General features: G+C 41.6%; 3 protein-coding genes across 4 annotated transcripts in view; all 3 read left to right on the top strand.

Annotated features, from left to right (window-relative positions):
* Positions 1-15,756, top strand: part of LOC125920140 (cationic amino acid transporter 3-like) — a 313,660-nt gene that overhangs the window by 28,614 nt on the left and 269,290 nt on the right. The gene's annotated exons all lie outside the window — the stretch shown is intronic.
* The window catches only part of LOC125920139 (cationic amino acid transporter 3-like), a 357,875-nt gene that overhangs the window by 254,384 nt on the left and 87,735 nt on the right, over positions 1-15,756 (top strand). The window lies entirely within an intron of this gene.
* On the top strand, positions 386-4,027 carry LOC125920142 (cationic amino acid transporter 3-like). Its single transcript, XM_049627145.1, has one exon. The coding sequence runs from the start codon at positions 790-792 to the stop codon at positions 2,551-2,553; it is 1,764 nt and encodes a 587-aa protein (XP_049483102.1). The 5' UTR covers positions 386-789; the 3' UTR covers positions 2,554-4,027.

Below are 15,756 nucleotides of genomic sequence, written 5' to 3'. Positions count from 1 at the left end.
GAGGACCCTGACCCTCTCTCTCTCTTTCTCTCTTCTCACAGTGCCCCCTGTGGCCCTAAGTGGGTAAAGGGAAGGATTAGACTGCACATTCTTTGCCATCAGTCCAGCTAAGTGGATGACACAGAATGAAGAGAAAGGGGGCCAAAGTGACATCCGACCTTGGCTAGCTGATATTGAAGCTAAAGGTTTTAAGACCAAGAGACCAATATTTGTATTTTAAACTCAGATGATATTTAAACATTATTCTGTAATTGGAACACGGCCCTCTAGTCCATGAATTAATGTAACATAACTCACGCATAAGCATGGCACAAACACACTGCGTGTGAAATATTACACAATAAATTCATGTGCTGCGTGTCTTCATTAGTACATGACACTACATGACTTTGGTGAACCCAAATGAGATTGTGTCATGTGGTGTGTAAAAAGCAAAATGTTGGAAGGTATTTGGCACTTTTTCTGAGGGGAAATCAGGGTTGTTTTTTCTATGACATTTTTCATATCAACTTCTGTGATATTTGTGCTGCAATAGGTGACATGGGACTTGGCTTTGGTTGGTTGGTTGAACACCACTGTTCAGTAAATATTTATTGTTTATTTAGGAATTATGGAGCAATAGGACATACCAGATGAAATATGAAGTAGCAGCTTTCAAGCCTGAGCATGGAAACATGCAGGCCCAACACAACTTGGCTTAACTCAGACTCAACAAACCTGATCCCAGACTCTGCTCCCTGAGCTTGCTACAGCTCTCTGATCCTGGAATCTTCTTCAATTCCAGCTAGCATGCTGCGCCAGGCACTTCGTAGATTCTGTCAAAAACTGGTACGAAGACCTACGCTGAAGGAACCGGTGGCTGAGAATGACCCACGGAGAAGCCTGAACACTCTGAATTTAGTGGCCCTGGGTGTGGGCAGCACAGTGGGTGTAGGTGTGTATGTCCTGGTTGGCGAGGTGGCTGCCAGTCAGGCAGGACCATCCATTGTGATCTGCTTTTTGGCGGCTGGACTATCTTCAATGTTGGCTGCGCTGTGCTATGCAGAGATTAGTGCCCGGGTTCCCCATTCTGGTTCTGCATATCTCTACAGCCATGTCACTATAGGTGAACTCTGGGCTTTCATCACTGGCTGGAACTTTATTCTCTCCTATGTTGCTGGTACAGCCATTGTGATCCAGGCTGGGACCTTAGCTTTTGACATTCTACTTGGGAACCAGAACTCTCACACCCTCCATGAGAGCATCACACAGCAAGTTCCCCGTGTTCTTGTAGAACATCCAAACTTCTTTGTTGTGAGCCTTGTATACTTCCTCATAGAAGTGCAGACTCTGAGATTTAGTCAGTCTTTCATGGTTACAAAAGTGATCACATCGGTGAAAATTTTGGTTCTTGGTTTTGTCATCATCTCTGGGTTCATTAAGGGGGACCTGCACAACTGGAAGCTCACAGAAAAGGACTTCTTAAAGGCTGGACTCAATGATACCTCCACCTTGGGCCATATGGGCTCTGGAGGATTTGTGCCTTTTGGCTTCAAGGGGATTCTCCGTGGAGCAGCTGCCTGTTTCTATGCATTTATTGGTTTTGACAATATTGTTACTAGAGTCGAAGAAGCCCAGAATCCCCAGCGTTCCATCCCCATGAGCATTGTGATTTCACTGTTCATATGCTTTTTCTTGTATTTTGGTGTCTCTGTGGCACTTACACTTATGGTGCCTTACTATCAGTTTCAACGTGGAAGCACCTTGCCTGAGGCATTTCTCCATATTGGCTGGGCCCCTGCCTACTATGTTGTAGCTTTTGGATTCCTCTGTAGTCTTTTGGCCAATGTCTTGGGCTTTATGGTCCCCATACGTCAGATGATATACAGGATGGCACAGGATGACTTCCTATTCCCGGCGCTTGCCAGGGTCCAAACTGGTACATGCACCCCTCTCATGGCAAATGTGATCTTTGGCATTATTGCACCAATCGTGGCCTTCTTCTTTGGACTCACTGATCTTTTGGACCTCAGTTCAATTGGGATCCTGCTTACTCATAGCCTGGTGGCTATTTGTGTTCTCATCTGCGGATACCAGCCTGAGAGGAGGAATTGGGGAAATGAAGCAGAGATGCAGGAGGAGAACGGACCTGCAGCAGAGAGGCTGACTCTACAGGGACTACTTTTTCCATGCAGCCCCACCCCCACTCCACTTTCTGGCCGGGTTGTCCGTGTTTGCTCCTCACTGCTTGCTCTGCTGTTCACTCTTCTTTGCCTGGTGCTGGCCCAGTGGCCAGTTCTGCTTTCTGGAGACCCAGTGTGGATTTCAGTGGTTGTGGTGCTCCTGGTGCTCATCATTGGGATCACTGGGGTCATCTGGAGACAGCCACAGAGCTCCAGTCCCCTTCCCTGTAAGGTCCCTGCTCTGCCTCTCCTCCCACTACTGAGCATCTTTGTGAATGTTTTCCTTATGATGCAGATGACAGGTGGCACCTGGGCCCGATTTGCTGTCTGGATGTTGATTGGGTTTGCTGTCTACCTCGCCTATGGGATCCAGTACAGCCTGTTCACTTAACCCCAACTAAGTTAGAGCCAAAACTATAGGACTTGAACTCAACAGTGCCAGTACATTCAGTTTGACATCATTACACCTGAATGCAGTCGGGTCTCCTGCATAAAAATGGAGGGTACTCTTGATCTCATGAAAAGCTAGGCCTCCTGTGGATTGTTTGTGGGGGAACACTAATAGAGCTCTGTATTTATTACAAAAGAATGGATGTGTCTTTGCTCTTTCTCCTTTTTTTAAAATTATTCTACTTGCATTTGTGTTTGTAACTGCTAACAGGGTCAAAACATTATTAAAAGAAACTAGAAAAAGTGCTTCATTTCTTTAGTTAAATATTTAGTACTGGGAGAACATGGGTGGTTATGTTCCTGGCTGGCTCAGTTGGTAGAGCATGTGACACTTGATCTCAGGGTGGTGTGTTTGAGCCCCTGTTGGGTGTTGGCTGAAATTATTTAAAATAATATCGACTAGCAGAATTACTGGTTCATATGGTAGTTCTATATTTAATTTTTTGAGAAACTTCCATCGTGTTTTCCATAGCAGCTACATCGATTGATATTACCACCAATAGTGCATGAGGGTTACTTTTCCCCCATATCTTCACCAACACTTGTTTTTCTTGTCTTTTTTAGCCATTCTTACAGGCATAAAATGATATCTCATTGTTCTGTTAATTTATGTTTCCCTGATGATTAGTGATGTTGGGTATCTTTTCATGTGTCTGCTGCCCATCTCTATGTCTTCTTTGAAAAAATGTGTATTCCTATCCTGTGTCCATTTTTTAATTGGATTATTTGTTTTTTTGGTGTTGAGTTCTTTAGTTTTAAGGTTTTTTTTCCCTGCATTTGGGGCATTAACCCCTTATTGGATATGTTATTTGCAAGTATTTTCTCCCAGTTAGTAGGTTGCCCTTTTGTTTTGTCGATGGTTTCCTTTTACATCCTTTTACAAGAAGCAAAAGCTTCTTGGTTAAATAAATTTGAAAAGATATATGCACCCCTATGTTTACTTTATTTTTAACTTTATTTGTTTTGAGAGAGAGAGGGAGCATGAGCAGGAGAGGGCAGACAAAGAGGGAGAGAGAGAGGATGCCAAGCAGGCTCCATACTGTCAGCATGCAGCCTGAGATAGGGCTTGATCACATGAACCATGAGATCATTACCTGAGCTGAAATCAAGAGTGAGATGCTTATTCGATGGAACCACCAAGGCACCCCTATTGCACATTATTTACAATAGCCAACAACAACAACAACAACAACAACAACAACAACAAATAGCCCAATGTTCTTAAATATAGGGAATAAACTGGTAATTGCCAATGAGGGAGTCGGTAGAGGGATGGGTGAAATTGGTAAAGGGAATAGAGAATATACTTATCTTGATGAACATTTGAAAAGTGTGGAAGTGTTGAATCATTATATTCTACACCTGAGAATGGTATAATGACATTTATGCTAATTATACATCAGTAAAAAATAAATAAATAAACATAAAAGACCAAAAAAACCCCAAAACAGATAAAATATGGCCCCTCTACTTACAGAGCTTATATTCTAATACAAGGGGTAAAGCATAGCTGTAATACAAAGTATAAAGTATTGTCATAAGTAATATACAAATAAAGTGTTTTGGGAATTCAGAGTGGAGGAAGATAATTTGTGGTTGGCACAGTAGTGAGATTTGATTGGTGAAATCAGAGAAGAATTTGTAGAGGAATGGCATTTGAGTTGACTCTCTCAGGGACAGATAGGATTTTGCCACACATGGGCAGGAGGGAAGGATAGGCAGTGAGAGCACCATGAGGAAAAGCACAGGAAAATGAAGCAGTGTTCAGAGCACACTGAGAATGCTGTGTAGCTTGAGCCTTGGCTGTGTGTGTGTGGGGGGGGGGGGGGGGGGGGGGGGGGAGAGGGGAAGTAACATGAGCAGGTGGATTTGAGCTGGAGCTTTCCTCTGAGCACAAAATGCTTTGGCTTTGAACATACCACCCATAATGAAAATCCCTGTGGTTGGTCCTCCTACTTGGAAATATCTGAATTCTTGGACTTCAAATTCCTGTACGGTTGTTTGCTTTTGGTGCACAGAAGGTGAACAACTGAGAGCTAAGTTGTGATCTTACTTCCACCACCAACTAGCAATGTGATCTTTTTTTTTTTTTTTTGGTACGCATTTTTTATATTGTGTGTATTTTAGGAAGAATATGTATACTTCTTTTCCTAAAAAAATATTGTTCCTTTTACTCATGTAGATTATTTAAAATTTGCATTTTAAATTTCTTTTTTTTAAATATGAAATTTATTGTCAAATTGGTTTCCATACAACACCCAATGCTCATCCCAACAGGTGCCTTCCTCAATACCCATCACCCACCATCCCCTCCCTCCCACCCCCCATCAACCCTCAGTTTGTTCTCAGTTTTTAAGAGTCTCTTCTGTTTTGTCCCCTCCCTGTTTTTATATTATTTTTGTTTCCCTTCCCTTATGTTCACCTGTTTTGTCTCTTAAAATCCTATGAGTGAAGTCATATGACTTTTGTCCTTCTCTGACTAACTTCACTTAGCATAATACCCTCCAGTTCCATCCACATAGTTGCAAATGGCAAGATTTCATTCTTTTTGATTGCCGAGTAATACTCCACTGTATATATATACCACATCTGTATCCATTCATCCATAAATGGACATTTGGGCTTTTTCCATACTTTGGCTATTGTTGATAGTGCTGCTATAAACATGGGGGTGCATGTGTCCTTTTGAAAGAGCATACCTGTATCCCGTGGATAAATGCCTAGTAGTGCAATTGCTGGGTCGTAGGGTAGTTCTATTTTTAGCATGGAATCTTTTTCCTTTTGTGTGTGTGTGTGTGTGTGTGTGTGTGTGTGTGTCTTCAATTTCTTTCATAAGCTTTCTATAGTTTTCAGTGTATAGATTTTTCACCTCTTTGGTTAGATTTCTTCCTAGATATTTTATGGGTTTTGGTGAAACTGTAAATGGGATCAATTCCTTGATTTCTCTTTCTGTTACTTCATTGTTGGTGTATAGGAATGCAACTGATTTCTGTGCATTGATTTTATATCCTGCAACTTTGCTGAATTCGTGAATCAATTCTAGCAGTTTTCTGGTGTAATATTTTGGGTTTTCCATATAGATTATCATGTCATCTGTGAAGAGTAAAAGTTTGACCTCCTCCTGGACGATTTGGATGCCTTTTATTTCTTTGTGTTGTCTGATTGCAGAGGCTAAGACTTCCAATACTATGTTGAATAACAGTGGTGAGAGTGGACATCCCTGTCTTGTTCCAGACCTTAGGGGGAAAGCTCTCAGTTTTTCCCCATTGAGGATGATATTAGCGTTGGGTCATTCACATATGGCTTTTATGAACTCGAGGTATGCCCCTTCTACCCCTACTTTCTTGAGGGTTTTTATTGAGAAAGGATGCTGTATTTTGTCAAATGCTTTCTCTGCATCTATTGAGAGGATCATATGGTTCTTGTCTTTTCTTTTATTGCTGTGATGAATCACGTTAATTGTTTTGCTGATATTTAACCAACCCTGCATCCCAGGTATAAATCCCACTTGGTCGTGGTGAATATCTTTTTAATGTATTGTTGAATCCAGTTGGCTAATATCTTGTTGAGGATTTTTGTATCCATGTTAATCAGGGAAATTGGTCTGTAGTTCTCCTTTTTAGTGGGGCTCAGTCTGCTTTTGGAATCAAGGTCATGCTGGCTTCATAGAATGAGTTTGGAAGTTTCCTTCCATTTGTATTTTTTGGAACAGCTTCAAGAGAACAGGTGTTAACTCTTGCTTAAATGTTTGGTAGAATTCCCCTGGAAAGCCATCTGGCCCTGGACTCTTGTTTTTTGGCATATTTTTGATTGCCAATTTGATTTCCTTACTGGTTATGGGTCTGTTCAAATTTTCTATTTCTTTCTGTTTCAGTTTTGGTAGTGTATATGTTTCTAGGAATTTGTCTATTTTTCCCAGATTGCATATTTATATGCCTATAATTACTCATAATATTCTCTTATTGTTGTTTGTATTTCTGCTGTGTTGGTTGTGATCTCTCCTGTTTCATTCTTGATTTTATTTTGGTCCTTTCCTTTTTCTCTTTTGATCAAACTGGCTAGTGGTTTTTCAACTTTGTTAATTCTTTCAAAGAACCAGGTTCTTTTTTTCATTGATCTGTTCTACTGTTTTTTGGTTTTTTTTTTTTTTCGGTTTCAATAGCATTGGTTTCTTCTCTAGTCTTTATGATTTCCTGTCTTCTGCTTGTTTGGATATTATTTGCTGTTATTTTTCCAGCTCTTTAAGGCATAAGGTTAGTTTGTGTATCTGAGGCCTTTCTTCCTTCTTTAGGGAGGCCTGGATTGCTATAACTTTCCTCTTATGACCGCCTTTGCTGTGTCCTAGAGGTTTTGGGTTGTGGTGTTATCATTTTCATTGACTTCCATATACTTTTTCATTTCCTCTTTAACTTCTTGGTTAGCCCATTCATTTTTAGTAAGATGTTCTTCAGTATCCAAGTATTTGTTACCTTTCTAAATTTTTTCTTGTGGTTGATTTCAAGTTTCATAGCATTGCGGTCTGAAAATATGCATGGTATGATATTGATCTTGTACAATTGGTATTGTACTTATAGGGCTGATTTGTGTCCCAGTATATGGTCTATTCTGGAGAACATTCCATGTGCACTGTAGAAGAATGTATATTCTGCTGCTTTAGGATGAAATGTTCTGAATATATCTGTTAAATCCATCTGGTCCAGTGTGTCATTCAAAGCCATTGTTTCCTTGTTGACTTTTTAATTAGATGATCTGTCCATTGCTGTGAGTGGGGTATTGAAGTCTCCTACTATTATGGTATTACTGTCATTGAGTTTCTTTATGTTTGTGATTAATTGATTTATATATTTGGGTGTTACCACATTTGGCACATAAATGTTTACAATTGTTAGGTCTTCTTGGTGGATAGACCCCTTGATTATGATATAATGCCCTTCTTCATCTCTTGATGCAGTCTTTATTTTAAAGTCTAGATTGTCTGATATAAGTATGGCTACTCAGACTTTCTTTTGTTGACCATTAGCATGATAGATGGTTCTCCATCCCCTTATTTTCAATCTGAAGGTGTCTTTAAGACTAAAGTGGGTCTCTTGTAAACAGCATATATATGGATCTTGCTTTCTTAACCATTCTGTTACCCTACGTCTTTTTATTGCAGCATTGAGTCCATTGATGTTTAGAGTGAGTACTGAAAGATATGAATTTATTGCCATTATGATGCTTGTAGAGTTGGAGTTTCTGGTGGTGGTCTCTGGTCCTTTCTAATGTTTGATGCTTTTGGTATTTATTTATTTATTCATATTTTCTCCCCTCAGAGAGTCCCCCTTAAAATTTTTTGAAGGGCTGGTTTAGTGGTCACAAACTCCTTTAATTTTTGTTTGTCTGGGAAACTTTTTATCTTTCTTCTATTTGGATTGACAGCTTTGCTGGATAAAGAATTCTTGGCTGCATACCTTTCTGATTCAGCACATTAAATATATCCTGCCACTCCTTTCTGGTCTGCCACGTTTCTGTGGATAGGTCTGCTTCAAACCTGATCTATCTTTCCTTGTAGGTTAGGGACATTTTTCCCTTGCTGCTTTCATGATTCCCTCCTTGCCTGAATATTTTATGAATTTGACTATGATATGTCTTGTTGATGGTCAGTTTTTGTTGAGTCTAATGGGGGTCCTCTGTACTTCCTGGATTTTGATGTCTGTGTCTTTCCCCAGGTTAGGAAAGTTTTCCACTATGATTTGCTCACATAACCCTTCTACCCCTATTTCTGTCTCTTCCTCTTCTGGGACCCCTATGATTCTGATGTTGTTCCTTTTTAATGAGTCACTGATTTCTCTAATTCTTAAATGATGCTCTTTTGCCTTAATCTCCCTCTTTTTTTCTGCTTCATTATTCTCTATAAGTTTGTCCTCTATATCACGGATTCTCTGTGCTTCCTTTTCCGTCCTTGCCGCTGTGGCATCAATCTGTGATTGCAGCTCAGTTATAGCATTTTTTTATTTCATTATGACTAGTTTTTACTTCTTTTATCTCTGCAGAAAGGGATTCTAATCTGTTTTTGGGTCCAGTTAATATTCTTATTATCATGATTCTAACTTCTGGTTCAGACATCTTGTTTGTATCTCTGTTGGTTAAATCCCTGGCTGTCATTTCTTCGTGTTCTTTCTTTTGGGGTGAATTCCTTATTTTTGTGATTTTTAAGGGAGAAAAGAAATTAATGAGGTAGAAAAATTAAAAATAAAAAAGTAAAAAAAATTAAAATTAAAGTTAAAATTAAAAACTTAAACACACACACAAATTGAATAAATGATACTACATTCTTGGAGTCAAAGGCTCTTCCTCTAGGTGTTGGAAGTGGTTGACAGGTTAGAGGGAAAACAAGGGGAAAAGAATGAAATCATTTGAGAATTTGTAAAAATGAATATACTGAAGTAGACTAAAATGAGATGATGGGAGTAAAGTAGAATTTGAAAAAAATTACACAAAAGTAAATAAAGTAGTAGAAAAAAAATAAAGAAAAATATTTTTAATAAAAATTAAAAATAAAAATGATTTTTTTCTCTTTCTGCACTCAAGAAAAAGAAAAGAAACAAAAAAGATAAAAAAGGAAAAAAAATGAAATTGTTTGAAAATTTGAAAAATTGAATACACTGAAGTAGACTAAAATAAAATGATGGAAATAAAATAGAATTTGAAAAAAAATACAGAAAAGTAAAAATATAGTGAAAAATTGAAAGAAAAATATTTTTAATAAAAATTGAAAATAAAAATTAATTTTTTCTCTTTCTGTATTCAAGAAAAAGAAAAGTGAAAAGGAGAAAAAAAAAGAAAGAAAATGGAATAGATGGACCTGCTACCAGATTGAAATAGGACTGAAATTACTTCCTTTTACCATAGAAGTCAGACTATGAAGCACTTTATAGTTCATAAACTAAGCAGGCAGCGAGACTTGTGTTCTTGAAGAGGGAGGTTGGCCCAGTTGGGCGGGGCTTCACACATCTGGCACCAGCCTTCACTCTTAATGACCTTGTTCCAACACCAGCGAATGTGGCCATTCTCTGGGGTCTGATGGGACCAGGTGGTTTCAACAGTCTCTACCAAATGTCCTTCCAGCAGTGGAACCGCTTTCTCCATGTGGCCCAAGGACCTCCCAGACCCCACACACATCTGGCACCAGGCTTCACTCTTAATGACCTTGTTCCAACACCAGCGAATGTGGCCATTCTCTGGGGTCTGATGGGACCAGGTGGTTTCAACAGTCTCTACCAAATGTCCTTCCAGCAGTGGAACCCCTTTCCCCATGTGGCCCGAGGACCTCCCAGACCCCATTCTGTTCCTGGGGATTCACCCTTCCCACCAGAGCACTGCCAGGTATCGAGCTGTGGAGTTGCAGACTTTGCATTCCCCTTGTTTACAGTCTTAATGCAATTTAAACCCTCTCCTTTCTCCTTTCTCCTTTCTCCCTTTTTAATTTAGCCCCTGCGGCTGTTTCAAATTTTCTACTTTCCCTCCAGCTGCTTTTGGGGAGGGGTGCTTATCCCGTATTCTCCCCCCACCATCCTTCCTCTGCCCGCAAAAGCCTGTGGCTTCTCGCTCCCCAAGTTCACCTCTCCATGTACCTGCTGAATTCTGTGGTTCAGGTTGTGCAGATTGTTGTGTTAATCCTCCAATAAGTTTTCTAGGTGTGTAGGATGGTTTAGTGTTGGTCTGGCTGTATTTCATGGATGAAAGACACAAAAAAAACTTCCATGCTGTTCTGCCATCTTTGCTCCTCTAGAGGTATCATTCTTAGTCTTAGGACATAGGCCTGGCCTCTAAGTCAGTCCCCATCCTGTCTCACACTGTACCCTCTCAAAGTCATAAGCTCTTCCTAAAGCTAAGTTCTCTCTTATTTCTACTCCCTTTTTACAGCCCCATTGACTAAGTCTCAATATCCCAGTGTCTGCCCCCTCAGTCCCTCCTTTACTACCTCCTAACATCCTTAAGCATTCCAAATTCTTCAGCCTCCAGCCTCCCATCCTATCCCCCACATGTTTTGGTTCTTGAATTAAAAATCCTACTGAAGGGTGGGACCTGCTCATTCTGAACAAGTCTTCTTGTGCACTCCACCTGTATCCAGGAATGACTTAAAACACCTAAAAACAGCGACTAATCTCTGAAAGTAATGACTGAGTCTTCAGAGCTGGAAAGTGACTGGGGGAACCAAAAGCCCTATCCTCAGGCCCTGCAGGTCTCAGTTCTTTCCCATCTCTGAATTGTCTATCTCATGAATTAAAACAAAAACAAAAACATAAAGCACCTCTCATTCAAGAGACAAAGGGAAAAGGAAGGTATAGGGACAGACAGGTTCTGTCTCTCAGCTTTGTTACTCCAGGATGTCAAGAATCCTGGAGGATGCTTCAAGAGTGGAGTGAAACATTCATCAGGACATGGTGGTGTGGGGAGATGGAATTTGGGAACTTAGAGCTGAGAAAGTCCCACCCCTTGGTAGGGGATAGACTGGAAGGTGGGAAGTAAGGGGTCCTGAGAAGGGAAATTGCATATAGGATATCAAGAGAAGGGAGAGAGAGTTCAAAAAGAACCTAACATTCTTTTCTTCAGGTATTGCCAAGAGTAGGACTAGAAACCTGCTGGTGTGACTATATGTGAACCCAGCTCTAGTATTTCTCTCCCCATTTTCTCTCTGCCCCATTTAGCCTCAATTTTAAGTGCCTGGATGGGTAATTGGAGGCATACTATAAGATGGGATTTAGAGAAAGAGGTGTTCCAAGTTTTGTGGGGAGAGTTAATTGAGAAATATGGGGTTGGGTGAGGAAGAACAACAATCAGAACTCCTCAGACCAGGGTTGTGACATGGCCCGTGTCATCACTCCTCTGCAGCCCACTAATCTTCATCCTCTGTCAACCACAGTGGACAGCGTCCAATCAGCCATAGCCTCTGGTCATTTGCACACCCCCAAACATCACAACCACATGCCAGGCTGAAGTCAAGGGGTTGGGTAGGAGCTTTAAAAAATAACAGAAACTCAGTAGAAAAGGAAAGGTGGGCCACCTTTACATTTAAAAGAAGCAACTTTTTCCTCCAAAATAAGGATTAGATTGGGAACAAGGTTTCTTTGGGATTTCATCTCTGAAAAACCCCTAGTTAAAATTTGTCCATGTTTTCTCCAAATACAAATCTTTTGGCTTTCTAAGTGGGGATGAATTGTTCCTAAAGATTTAAGCCTAGGGAAGCTCAAATACTTCCCACAAATAAAATTCATAACAGTTGTGAACATTCATCAGACATGAAACAATGGTCTTGGTCAGGGGAGGAGTTAGGGTACTAATGCCTTCTGCATAATGCCTTAAAAGGGGCAGGATGTGTTTCTGGTGCACTCTCCTGTTTGCTTTACACAACAGGCTGTGGGATAGGTGGTATTGCTGCCCACACTTTACAGATGAAAAAACTAAAGCCCAGAATGGTTATGGAACTGGTCTAAAGTATCAAAGGTTTGAGATGGTAGATCTCCATCAGGGCTGCCTGCTCCATCATGGCTACCTACTATTTAGGGGATGGGGAAGTACTAGCTGTGGTAACAGTTTTTTCTTTGCTTCAATATCAGGGGCAGTCCCTGTAAAACCGTGTGATGTACACCGCTATATATATTTATATATTATAATATTATAATATATTATGATATTTATGTATGTATGTATGTATGTATGTATGTATGCCAACTTGGTTTCCATGTCAGGGGCCCACCGCTACTCACGCAGTTGGAGGGGGCTTCCCTAGACTGGCCTCTAGGTCTAGTAGGGGAAACCATTGCCTGAGGTAGTGGTGGTGATGGGGAGGTAAACAAAGAATAAAGCTGAAAAGAGAGCCTGTAATAATTCAGGACCAGTCACAACTCATAAACAAGCCACTTGGAGGAGCTGGTTTGCCCAAGCCTTTGAACTGGCTTAAATGAATTAGGGTAACATCACATGTACCTCCTCCTGTCTTTGTTTAGGAGAGGTGAAGTTAAATTAAAGACTTGGACATCCTTCTCCCCACCTACTCCAAGCCCCCTTCCTAGATCCTCCAGTTAGTCTGAGGCATTCAAAATGATCTCTCTTCCTATCTCTGTATTAAAGGATTAGAGTGGAAGGATTGATTTGCTCTTCCTGGATGCCTGCTTTAATTCTCTGTTGCACTAAGTTATGCATCTGCCTCTTCCAATTTGTTTGGTAGTATTTTCCTTTTATGACTAAATAGGGTGTCTGGTGCCTGCCCTTGGGTGCCTGTCATCTGAAGATCTCCAAGCACTTAACAAAAAGTCACCGGGCTCCACAAACATTAAGGTGACATGTCTATGCCATTAGTCAGGATTTATGAGTTAGGGAACAAGCTGTTGGATAAGGATCCTGCTCAAGGTTCTGGGGTGGATTAAGAGTGAGGCCTGTTCAGGGACCCAAGTCTCAAGTGTTCTTGGTTTTGTCTTACACTCAGAATAAAGCCCTGGAAGAAAAGTTGATCTCAGTTGGAGTTAAAAATTTCCATGTATTAGGTGCTTATGATGTGATTATACTAAGAATTTTTCCATTTAATACAATAGGCTTATATAGTAGGCCCTATTATTATCTTCATTTTACATATGATACTAACTCCAATTGTTCCAAGGAACAGGACTATTAATCAAGGGACAAATGTTCACTGCGCATTTGTGTCTAAGACATTGGTGATGTGAAACTGACTCATTCAACCAATATGTTTGTGACGTATTGTGCTAGATATTCAATACATTTTGTTGAAAGAATGAACATAAAATACAGATGTTTGAAGGATGGATTGGATTTGGATGATTTGGCAAGACAAAGTGTAGGAAGGCTAAAGCTTATTCCAGGCTGAAGTAAAGATTCAGAGATGGGAATTTATGATATTTACAGAAACCTAGGAGGTCACATAATAACAGCATATCTATTTCAGCTTTTTGTCTCAAACATATATTGGCAGTGACTGTCTGAAGTGTCTTAAGGATTCTGAGGACAGAGTTCTGGGATTAATTAGCAATGTCCATAACTGTCAGAGGCATATACATAGGTCAGAAATGAACCCTTGTTGCTGTAAGCCACTGAGACTTTGTGGTTAGTTGTTAATGCAGCAAAGCTGACCGATAGCCATACCTGCATAATGGTATCAAGATTGAAAAGTTATTGGTATCATGTTTGGAAGGTCAAATTTGAAAGGTTTAAGCCAGAGTGTGGAGAATCTTGAATGCCAGGTGAGGCAGAGCCTGCTATGTATTTATCAGAATCTCTTCCTTTCTTGTTCTTGGACACACAACTGGACCACACTTTCCAGTTTCCCTGTAAGTAACGTGTTCCACTTCCAGGCTTGACCCATGAAGTCTCCCAAGGGAGATCCCTCATGTTCTTTCCTTTTTGGTCTGATGCATATGACCTTAAGCACACTGATCTTGAAGACCAAATGTTAAAGATGGTAGGGTCACAGGTTGGAAGGATCCTAGTTCCCTGAATTGCCACCTGACAGAGAACAGCTTGCTAACCAGGAACACGCGTTTTGGACTTCACTTGACCCATACATCATCCACTTCTGTTTGTTACCACTCTAAAATTTTGGGCTCTATGTCTTACAGTAATTAATGTTTTCCTAACCAATATGTCAGGTTATCCATCTTTTTCAGACTTCCCACCCCCTCACCACCCAACATTTGTCCAGGGGATACACATATTTGAACATACAATTCACATGCAAAAGTAAGGGATAACCGGCACCCCCCAAGGACATACCACTCATCAAGACCACCCTCACTGCCCATACACAGATGTAGTCTACACCAGGACCAGGCCAATGCTCTCAGGAAGGAAGGCACATGTCTTCCACAGCTGGGGTCCATGTATGTAGTACTTGTGTGTCCCATACAATAGACACAGCATGTCTCTACCATGGGACTAAAGGTTCCATGCAGCAGCAATTCTTGTGCTCCTCCTGTGCCCTGAATATGACAGCCATCACCCCCACACAAGACAGATTCAGATGTCCTGACCTACAGTATTCTCTCCGAGTTCACCTGGGGACTGCCTGGGCATAGCTAAAGGCCTCTCCCTATCCCTGCCCACACTCTCATCTGGGGAAACAGCCACAGTAGGAAACATACACAAGTCTACAGGCTTTGTACATACATGGAGGGAGAGGAAAAGACATCCCTTGGGATCTGGTAGGGAGTCTTCCTTCACACCACAGCAACCACTGCTGCTTCCTCCTAATACTGTGGGGCCCAAGTGCACACTGAGGTGCTCCTCCTCCATGGACTACAGCCTCATGCCCCAGAAGTCCTCCTCAAGGCACGGACAGCCCCCTCCACTATCAAAGGGTTATGTTGGCATTGGTTTCCAACCCAGAGTGGTTCTTTACACATGACTCTCCACCACTTTAGCCTTGGGAACAGAACTGGGGGAGGGAGGGACCTAGTAAAATTTCCTTTTAATACCTGTGCCAGTGTGGCAGCTGACGCTATGATAGATGGCCAAGGGGCCAGGCTGATGGCCGTTACCATGAGGCTTGTGCCCATGGCCACATTGGGGTGGGAATTAGTGGGCTAGGTACCCAGACACTCCATCCTCCAAAATGCAACACAGTCTGTGAGTGGAATGAGATAGAAAGAGGGACCCATATTGATGAAAACCAGGACATCTCCTGAGACCAGACTAAGCCAATCCCCATCCCCATCCTGGGGGAACCAGGAACCAGGATGGGGCAATGCCAGATGGAAACTCAGAGCTGGTCAGGGTGGTGGGTTGCTGGAAGAAGGGCTGGTGGAGGATCCCACTGGGAAGAGGGGAAGACAGACAGCACTTCAGAAGCAGTCAGAGCCTGGAAGGAATGTAGGGAGTACAGGCTGTGACAGGGAAAGCAAGGGTGATTGTGGGTCCTTGGAGGGTCCCAGGAAGGTGAGGGTAAGACCTCAGAGCCCCTTCCCACTCAGGCTGAGGCCTGACTCTGGATGGAGCTGAGGAGGCCACCTGAGCAGCAGTGGAAGGGGTGCAATTCCTGCTCCCTTTAGCCCAAGGCACCTGCAGTGTGTGCCCATTAGGGTGGGGTGGGCTGGGCTGCTTCTCAGCTCTGAGCACAGAATATAGTGGGGTTTCTTTGGAGCAATCTTTT

Source organism: Panthera uncia, chromosome B4, assembly GCF_023721935.1.
Source record: "Panthera uncia isolate 11264 chromosome B4, Puncia_PCG_1.0, whole genome shotgun sequence".
NCBI classification, from domain to species: Eukaryota; Metazoa; Chordata; class Mammalia; order Carnivora; family Felidae; genus Panthera; species Panthera uncia.
The sequence above is the reverse complement of the archived record's forward strand: the minus strand, read 5'-3'. Positions and strand labels throughout refer to the sequence as shown.